Here is a 10,381-nt window from a genome sequence, read left to right on the forward strand (position 1 = left end):
CATTTATGATGCTAGATTATTATTTTGATTATATATATTCTATTCTCGTAAAGTGCGACCAGCAGCCACGGGGAACGCATCTATGCGGATACTATGTTTGCGAGACCATTCGCACGTTTACCTCTGAGCTCAAGGATCACATATTCGACGTAAGCAATGAACATTCACACCTCTATTTTTACCCGTCATTCTTTGTTATCATGATTGATATTCATATTCATCTCCTCTTCTTATATAGCACACGGCCATGAGGACGAAGGTCCTACCAGAGCAACGCGCGATTGCTGTTGCAGAGGAGCTTGCGGGATTTCTGAGGACGGAAGCTATAGATGACAAAGGACGATTTAGTGTAAATAGGGGCCATTACTCATGTTCGTCCATGTAATCGAATAGACGGGCTCTAGTCCCGATAATTCAGATCTGCATATAATTGTATATATATATGCTCGCTTGTAAGATAAGTTAATCTTATATATATGCATAATTATTTCTATTTAAATTATATGAAAACTAATTCCCGAACATCAAACGAGGCATCACGTTAATCTCCCGAACTCCTAAACCCTAAAACCCTAAAATCCAAAAATAATTTCATTCAAAAATAAAAAACCCAAAACCCAGCAAAATCTAAAAATCTTTAGTCCCGGTCCGTGTAACAAACCGGGACTAAAGGGCCTGCCCCTGGGGCGCTACGAGGCGCCCACGTGGAGCACCTTTAGTCCCGGCGTGTAACAGGGCCGGGACGAAAAGGTTAGGCCTTTAGTCCCGCCCCTTTAGTCCCGGTTGGTGAACCGGGACTAAAGCCCCTTACGGGCCGGGGCTTTAGGCTCTGTCCCACTAGTGATAAATGTTGGCAGTTTTAATTCCATCCATACGTGTGAGTTGCTTCCTGACTACAAAGGTATGGACGAGACATGTTTAATATACCACACATGTGGTAATTATCGGAGCCAAAGAAATAGCTTGGTCAACTCCACCTTCTACCGGTCTTGCTAGAGATAGTGCGACACTAATAACCTAGCTACCAATTTTCTCACGGCACATAAACACTCACTCACGCCTGCTTTCTTAGCTCAATCATCGCAGCAAGAGAGACCAAACGCATGGATGCAAGCGAGTCGCAGGAGGAGGAGCCTCGGCGGCTCAGCGTCGATCACGAGTCCCTCAGTGACCCCAATAACGGCAAGGGGGGATGGATCACCTTCCCTTTCCTCGCAGGTCCGTGCGTCCTACTCATGTCATGTGTGATGTGGTCTGTGGATGGAGCATGTTCATAGTTCGTTAAGTTGTGTCTGGCCTGCAGTGGCGATACTGGGGCTCGGGCTGGCGACCGGCGGCGCGACGTCCAACATGGTGGTCTACCTCATAAAGGAGTACAACGTGCCGAGCGTCGACGCGGCGCAGATCTCCACCATCATCTCCGGCTCCATCAGCGTCGCCCCCGTGGCCGGCGCCATCGTCGCCGACGCCTTCTTCGGCTGCTACCCCATCGTCGCCGTCGCCATGGTCATGTCCGTCCTGGTACGTCGCCTATGATCTGCGCGCGCGGGCACATGCAAGTCAATGCTTCAGCTGCTCCACTGACCACTCCGTGTCGTGCGTGCAGTCCTTGGTCATGTTCACGCTGACGGCGAGCCTTCCGGGCCTCCGGCCGGCGGCGTGCCAGCCCGGCGCCGGCCCGTGCGAGCAGGCGTCGACGGGGCAGATGGCGGCCCTGTACGCGGCCGTGTTCCTGCTCTGCCTGAGCGCGGCGGGGGCGCGGTTCAACCAGGCGACGATGGGCGCGAACCAGTTCGAGGCCGCCGGCGACCGCGACGTCTTCTTCAACTGGTACTTCATCTTCTTCTACGCGTCCTCCGTGCTCGGCGCCACGGTCATCGTCTACCTCCAGGACACGCTGTCCTGGACGCTCGGCTTCGGCGTCTCCTGCGCCGCCAGCGCCGTCGGCCTCGCGGCGCTGCTCCTCGGCGCGCGGTACTACCGGCAGCCCGCCGCCCAGGGCAGCCCGTTCACGGGGCTGGCCAGGGTGGTCGTCGCCGCGGCGAGGAAGAGGAAGATCAGTGTCGTGGCGTCGGAGGAGTTGAAGTTTTACCACGGGCTACGTAGGGGCGACGAGGACGTCAAGACTGGCGGCGACGGTGTCGTTAACCCCAGCGACAGCTTTAGGTAAGGAAAAATAGATCTCGTCTGCACTTGCTTATATTCCCCGTACGCGTTCAAAAATAATTGAAGTTCTACAGTATAATTGTTCTAAGTCAAACTTCATTTTGTTTGACCAACTTTATAAAATATATCAATATATCTTGCAAAATCGAATTTACCTCATTAGATTAATTATGAAATATATTTTCATGTTATATATTTGAAATGGAGGTCTTTGCGGGTTTTTTTTACGGACTTATTCAAATTTAGAAAGGTTTGACTTAGAAAAACTTTAGAACTTCAATTATTTTGAAATGGAGTGAGTACTTGTTTTGTTTTAAGGAAAAGCTTTCATGGCGGTTTTATTCATTATTAGACAAAACACTTACATCATTTGATAAGACAACTACAAGAAAATTAGGAGGATCCTCTTGCCACACAAGAGGGCTAAGTTCTGGGAGCATAAACGAACTTTATAATACTTATAAAATTTAACCTTTTAAAATGGCAGGTAATGAAGGAGTGAAATAATGATTTATTTATTTTGAGTTGATTTTCTTTTGTTAAGAGGTGCTTTTGTAGTATACCCATGGTTTCGAATTTTGGTTTCAGAAATATTTCAGCTACAACAAAAACCATTTGAGTTTCTTTTATTTCTGAATCAAAAGATCAAATTTCTTACAGAAATTTAACTGAATCCAACTAAATACTCTGAGACTTAGAAAAGTTAAAGTAATTTATTTATTTATCTATAGTACAACCGTAATGGATAAAATATTTTGACCGAAACACAATTATCACATAAACGCAACTATCTTATTACATAACACCGAATCATCCTCGCTCCAAAACGTTGTGGTTTGTACTTTGTAGTACTACGTCAACTGGTAGGCTGGTAGCTACCACGTCAGACTCATTAACAAATATTGTTTGTTGGAGTAGTTAGGGTTCCTTTCTGTGTCCGGTCAGATATAAATACCCTTGTACTACAAGAAAACAAAGCACGAAGGTATACAGGGCAACACAAAAAAACCTTTTAGCACAGGACCATACTGTTCTTCGACATGGCAACTAACTCACTCTAGCTCTACCACAACAAAAAGCCGAAAAAGGTAATTGTGCAAAGTGGTGATAACTATTCGATCCCTTTGTTATAAAACTAGATGATGCCCCACACGTTGCTGCGGGAACATTGCTAAAATATAGATAAATAGTTGTTATAAAAATTTTAAAAGTAATGAAAAGCCAATGTAAGCTTAGAAACAATAAAATACAAAGCACATAAAAATAGAGTGAAAATTATAGTTAAAATGTAATTTCTAACACAATATGAAGGATAAACTCTAATATAAAAAAACTACTCATGACTAATATGCATGAATTGATTATGTGACACCATTGCATGTGTAGTGTAATACAAAAAATGTTATTTATGTCTTGCATGCATACTTGCTTATGTGTCATGGTTGCATGGCTAGGAAAATTATGTAGTGGGTGAATTGATTATGTGGCACCATTGCATGTGTAGAGTAATACAAAAGATGTTATTTATGTCTTGCATGCATATTTGCTTATGTGTCATGGTTGCATGGCTAGGAAAATTATGTAATGGGTTATAACTATTTAGTAATAGAGGATAAGTGTCGTTGATCCAATATAAACTTTATACTATTAGTACTAAATCTGCGTCACTTATTTTAAAACGGAGGGAGTATTATTCATTTATTTGCTATATGAGAGCATCGCTAGCAGATCTCGTATAAAGTCGATCCGCAAAACTCGTTTACAGTTCGTGGAAAAACGATTTTAAGGGCCGGCGCGGGCACGGACAGAGTCAGACCCCGCAAAACAAATCCGTAAAAACGGATATTCGCAAAAGATGCTCTTTTACGGGTCGGCTATGCGGGGTCTGCTCGGGCGTCGCCACGTCGACCCGCAAATTGAAAACCCCCAATAAGCAAATTTGACAACGATTCTCATAAATGAGTTCAAATTCAAACAATAAAATAGTTCGCACGCAAAATAAAAGCATAGTTTTAAAAGACAAACGCAAAAGGACTTCATGCATCTTGGTCGCTCTTCACTCTGCATCATCGAGGTCATCACCGCCCCCGAATCCATCGCTGACACTTGTTCCAACTCTGGCACCGAAATCATCGACGACATTGGTTCTGATTCCCGATGAGAAAACATCACCGTCACTGTAACAAGCAAGCATCCTCCTCTTCAAGATGTATCTTCTTGTCATACCATGTCATTCTTTGCTGACGTCGTCCATGTCATTGCGGTTCAAAGTCATGATCCTATTCTCTTCGACAAGAAGGTTGGACATGGCTTTATTATCAACAGCATGTGCTCTTCTCTCCTCAATGTCCTTGAACAATTTCCACCCCTCTTGCTTCTCTTGTGCCTTCTTCTCAGCCAAATCTATCTTTATCTCTAAAGACTTCGCTAGCATCACCTCATTTGATTGCATCATGGCGTCTATCTTGTTCCGCAAGCTCGATGCTTCGTGTTCCCTCTTGATCTTCTCCTTTGTCTTCTTGTCACCATCGGGCTTGTTCAAGTTTTTTGGGCCATCTTCATCTTCATCTTCATCCATGTTCTTAAGTGAACCTCTCTTTCACGGGGATTCTTTGTCAATCAACTTTCACTTGTCGCAGTCTTTGAGCATTTCCCAACAATGCTCTAGTTTAAAACAATTGCCTTCGGAAGCTTCCATGTCTTTGTATCGTTGTTGGGCAATTTTTTCCTACAAAATGAAAACAAAGTCAAATGATGCAATCATTTCATATGATGCAAATGCTGTGTAGAACATGGGACATGAAAACGAATTCACATAGTTGGATTCCACGGTTCCACATGGAGGTGCATTGCAAACTTGTTCCAAGCAAGCTGCCTAACGGCTACAAATCAGCTTGATCACGTCCCAACGACCTTGGAGTGATCGAAAGGTCCGTGCTGTCCTATTGAGATACTTGGCCATGAATTGGAAGTATTGGTCTTCGATTCTTTGCCAATACCTCTTGCGGTTTGAGACACACCCGTGCAAGCATCCATAGACACCTACTCCAAGCCTTGATCAAGATTTGATATTCCAAGATTGTGTAGTTCTTCGATCTCACGTTTTTTGCTTGCGCTTGTTGATACGCCCCCTCATCTACCTCCTCCACTTCATCTTCACCACCATGGTCATCGACGCCACCGTCCAATTCATTGTAATCGAAACCAGCGATCGGGACTTGATCGATGCCGACGGCGTTTGTGTCCAACAAGTTCACGAACTCGGCAGCGGCATTGTTCGAACCACCGCTACATTGAGTGACAGCAAGTCACGAGCTACCACAATGGCGAAAAGCAAAGCAAGAACAAAGGAGGGAAGATGCATACCTTCCGGCCATTTTATCGAACCCCTCGTCTGCGGTGGAAGCAGTGCCATTCGAAGGCATCATCGGGGAACGTCTCGCCGGGGTGGAGGGACTGGACGAAGGCGCCGATCTTTTCGTAGGAACCTTCTTCCGCTTCACGCCCGAAACCTTGGTCATCTTCTCCGCCGACGGCCAGTCAGATCGCGCAACAACAGCGGCGCCCGACACGCATGCCTTTCCAACGGGGCCAGCCGGATTTCCGCCTTGCACGACAACGTTGCCCTGCCGCTTGCGGGCAGGCGCATTGGTGCCTTGGGCGACGGCGGGGCGACATGGCCGGCGACGAGATCCGCCAGAGGGGATTGCGCGTGCGTGACCTTCACGTTGACGTGGGACGACTGGGAGGCTTCTATGGCGGGCGGGGAAGATGGTTCGGAGTGCGTGGTGGTGGGGCAATGGCTGCCAAGGAGGGGGAGGAGGGAACGGCTCCGCGAAAATTTTCCTCGCGCCAAATCTCACTGCGAATAGGGGGCGAGCTCGGGTTGACCTCCCATCCCATGAATCTAGAGACTGTGGGCAAACTTTTGTCACGCCCTGTAATTTTTTTTTACGGATCAAATGTGTTTGCGGGGTCTCATGGGGCAACATTTTCCACGCCAACCCGTATTTTAACGGTTACTATGGGTCGGGACATTATACGGGGTTTGCTAGAGATGTTGTGAGGTCATTAGCCTCTGTTCCTCTCTTTTGTGCTCGTTGAGAATGGAGATAATCGTTGGCTGCAATTTGCATGTTTGTAGTTTATTTTCATTTGTACCCACTCACCTCAGGGTTTATGAAAACGCGACATTACTATTTATTATGTTCTACTCTCTCTGTACCATAATGTTTGTTGTTGAAGAGAACTAATCTAGTTCTTTCCAACAACAAGTATTTACGAACAGAAGAAGTAGTTTGAACTACACATGCATTAAGCCTATGCATTTTGGGTTTTGAGCATAATTAAGTTTTGTTACATACAGTACACTACTCCCAGGATTTTGTAGTAGTTAATAAAGAGAGTACTTGGTCACTGTTGGGTACGTACGTAGGAGTTGTCTTCCTGTCCATGGTGACTTAACTCCCACCTCACACTATAATAATTGTTATCGATGATTATTAAAGCAATGGCAAGGACATATTACCTCACGATTGTGCTACACAAATATAGTGCTTTCCTAGTTCTTTCGTGTGTGTGTTGAGACTGAAGAAAAATACTATTGTCTTTACAATCAGAAAATCTTTTAGCTGGCTTATCATGGATGTGTCGAGAATGGTGAACACATTGAAATGCATGGCAAGTATAATTTGCGTCCATATTAATATTATAATTTTACTAGGTTTTGTCGATTTATAACAGTTTACATCAATGGTTGAGTTGAGTTTCGAAAACGTCCATGTCCAAATCAACTCCTTTTTGGGTATTTATTGCACTTCTTTTTCAGTATTCAAACCATCGGTGGCAAGGCCACCTACTAGCTTTGCCTATCCAACTTTTTGACAAAATCAACATATAGCGAGGATAAACTATTTGAGTATACTAGATAGCTTCACATGTTAAAAAAAAACTACTACTAGCTATTATATAGGTCTCTATATTTTGCGAAATACTATGAGGTATAGAGTTAAAGATGTATTAACACGTGTTTTCTCAGGGAAAAGGCATACGGTCATATATTAAGTTTCCCACGTCCTTACAAACACATATGTAAAGAAAAATAAAATTACATTTAAATCCTGAGGGGTGTCGAAGTCTTGTTCCTCCTGCCGCGCCATGAACATTGCTCGATGTCACATCTGGACCTCCACCTCATCGTAGCAAACTTTTTTAAACCCATAATATTGTAGAAGCAATATGTTATTGTTTTGAATTTTAGCTAAGATAATTATTCTCATCAATAAAGTTAAGTATGACGATTAAAAAATTCCTTTCGTGTCAAAATAAATGATTCAAAAATAACTTAATTTTATATTAACTTTAATACAAAGTTAAGTCATTTTTAAGTCATTTATTTTGATACGGAAAGAGTATATTGGTTAGTTGGTTTAGCAAATTAGTCTCGACAAGGGTAACGACAAATGGTAATGCGGTAGCGATGAACTTGTGCATAAACACGAAACAAAATCATATTAAGATGGCTGAAACGACAAATTGAAACAAAAACTAATGGCGCACTTGTAAACATCACTACTGCAGCTTCCTGAACCGCGCCGCGGTGATCACCAACGGCGACGTGGACAGCGCGAGCGGCTCGGTGCTCCGGAAGTGGCGCGTTTGCACGGTGCAGCAGGTGGAGGAGTTCAAGACGGTGCTGCGCATCATGCCGCTCTGGAGCGCGGCCATCATCCTCAGCGTCTCCATCGGCGTGCAGATCAACTTCACCATCCTGCAGGCGCTCGCCATGGACCGCGCCGTCGGCCGCTTCACCGTGCCGGCGGGCTCCATGTTCGTCGGCAGCCTCATAGCGGTCGTCATATTCCTCGGCCTCCTGGACCGGATACTCCTCCCGCTCTGGAGGCGGCTGACCGGCCACACGCCGACGCCGCTCCAGTGCGTGGGCGCCGGCCACGCGCTCACCGTGCTGAGCATGGCCGCGTCCGCCGTCATCGAACGCTACCGCACCGCCACAGTGCGCGTGCACGGCCAGGAAGGCAACCCGGCGTGGGTGTCGCCGCTGTCGGCCATGTGGCTGCTCCTGCCGTTTGCCGTCGCCGGGGCCGGCGAGGCGCTGCACTTCCCGGCGCAGGTGACGCTGTACTACCAGGAGTTCCCGCCGTCGCTCAAGAACACGGCCACGGGCATGATGGCCATGATCGTGGCGCTGGGGTTCTACCTGAGCACCGCCCTCGTCAACATCGTGCAGCGCGCCACCACCTGGCTGCCGGACAACATGAACGCCTCCAAGCTGGAGAACCTCTACTGGCTGCTCACCCTGCTCGTCGCCCTCAACTTCGGCTACTTCCTGACGTGCGCCAAGCTGTACAGGTACCAGAACATCGGCAAGTAGCATGCATGGTGTCTGTGCTTTGCTTTGGATGTGATGAACGATCAGTTTCGCAGGAGAGATGCGTGAAGCTCCTGGCGATCCGAACAGGTTCCATGACCCGTCCAAATAGTTTGCGATTCATGTGGATATTAGAAGAGTTTGGGTTCCCTTCGCTGTGTCTTTAGTGTTGTTGGGTTTCACGAAAATAAAAAACGAGAGTAACTAGTTGGCGAGCGCACCCTCCGCACAAAACGAAGGAACGTTTCGCGCGCGCTAGACGTGCGACAAGTGTCATGCGCGGAGCGCACCCTCGAACATTCCTGGTTTTCCGTTTTCATTTTCGGTTTTCGGTTTCGAACATTTTTTAACCAACCTCTTGAACTTTTTTGTTTTCAGTTTAGCCTTATTTCCCTGTTTCCCTGTTTTCATTTTTTTCCCATTACATTTTCGGGAAATTGAGGGGAAAATTACGGTGGGAGCTTCCAACACGATCAAATGTTAACTTTAAACTCGCATGTACAACTTTAAACTTTAAACTTTCATATCCCTGATCCGACCTTTACATATTAAAACTCTTTAAAGGCACGCCCCATAAATAAATAAAGGCACGGTTCATAAATCTTTAGGAGCACGCTTGTGATACGAGGAAATAGTAAAATGAGAACCTGTTGTGCGGGAGAAGAGGCACGGTCGAAGAATCTTTAGAGGCGCGGACATGAATCTTTAGACGCACACACATGAATCTTTAGACGCACGTTCCATGAATCTTTATCAATATACAAAGCCATGTTTCGTCGTGTCTGCGTGCAGACGGCGCCTCCGACGGCGCAACACTAGCTCGCCTTCGGCTCGGTTACCATTCATATAAATCTTGAAGAGGGGTCATAGGTCGGAGCGCGTGTTTCGTCGTGCATGCGTGTTTCATCGCGCCTGCGTGCAGACGGCGCCTCCGGCGGCGCAACACTAGCTCGCCTTTGGCTCAGTTACCATTCATATAAATCTTGAAGGTGGGTCATAGGTCGGAGCGTGTGTTTCATCGTGCATGCGTGTTTCATCGTGCATGCGTGCAGACGGCGCCTCCGGCGGCGCAACACTAGCTCGACTTTGGCTCGGTTACCATTCATATAAATCTGAAAGCGGGGTCATAGGTCGGAGCGCGTGTTTCGTCATGCATGTGTGTTTCATTTGTGCCTGCGTGTAGACGGCGCCTCCGGCGGCACAACACTAGCCCGCCTTCGCTCAGTTACCATTCATATAAATCTTGAAGGGGGGTCATAGGTCGGAGCGCGTGTTTCGTCGTGCCTGTGTGGAGACGGCGCCTCCGGCGGCGCAACACTAGCTCGCTTTCGGCTCGGTTACCATTCATATAAATCTTGAAGGGGGGTTATAGGTCAGAGCGCGTGTTTCGTCGTGCATGCGTGTTTCGTCGTGCCTGGGTGCAGACGGCGCCTTCGGCGGCGCAACACTAGCTCGCCTTCGGCTCGGTTACCATTCATATAAACCTTGAAGGGGGGCATAGGTCGGAGCGCGTGTTTCGTAGTGTGGATGGCTATCTAAATGTCTATTACGCGTGACTTTCCTGTGACTCTTGTGCCTACACATCCATGACTCTCCTGTGACTCTATGGTGACTCTTGTGTCTACACATCCGTGATTTTACATAGTGGCTATCTAAATGTCTATTTTGGAATTCATATGTGTAGTGTGGTGTGACACGCCCGTGATTATAGCGTCACGCTCCCTGACGGTTAAGAATAAAGAAAAAAACAAACCGGCTCCTTACCAATCTTGATGCAATATTCAGGCCGGTTCCATCGGTTCCCTCACTCTCCCTAGTACTACCTTG

At 46.6% G+C, this 10,381-nt stretch overlaps 1 protein-coding gene across 1 annotated transcript; it reads left to right on the forward strand.

Moving 5' to 3' along the window:
- The first annotated feature begins 942 nt into the window (after positions 1–942).
- LOC123412981 (protein NRT1/ PTR FAMILY 2.3-like) lies at positions 943–8,761 on the forward strand. Its single transcript, XM_045105929.1, has 4 exons — positions 943–1,218; positions 1,304–1,521; positions 1,607–2,166; positions 7,747–8,761. Exons 1-4 carry the CDS (start codon positions 1,104–1,106, stop codon positions 8,555–8,557), a joined length of 1,704 nt encoding a protein of 567 aa, XP_044961864.1. The 5' UTR covers positions 943–1,103; the 3' UTR covers positions 8,558–8,761.
- The last annotated feature ends 1,620 nt before the right edge of the window (positions 8,762–10,381 follow it).

The sequence above is a fragment of the Hordeum vulgare genome, chromosome 7H, assembly GCF_904849725.1.
Source record: "Hordeum vulgare subsp. vulgare chromosome 7H, MorexV3_pseudomolecules_assembly, whole genome shotgun sequence".
NCBI classification, from domain to species: Eukaryota; Viridiplantae; Streptophyta; class Magnoliopsida; order Poales; family Poaceae; genus Hordeum; species Hordeum vulgare.

Bases quoted from the DNA above. Each gene is read 5' to 3' on its own strand.
- LOC123412981 (XM_045105929.1), top strand. From the start codon at position 1,104: ATGGATGCAAGCGAGTCGCAGGAGGAGGAGCCTCGGCGGCTCAGCGTC. The intron at 1,522-1,606 runs GTACGTCGCCTA...TCGTGCGTGCAG, and splicing joins CCATGGTCATGTCCGTCCTG to TCCTTGGTCATGTTCACGCT. The intron at 2,167-7,746 runs GTAAGGAAAAAT...TCACTACTGCAG, and splicing joins AACCCCAGCGACAGCTTTAG to CTTCCTGAACCGCGCCGCGG.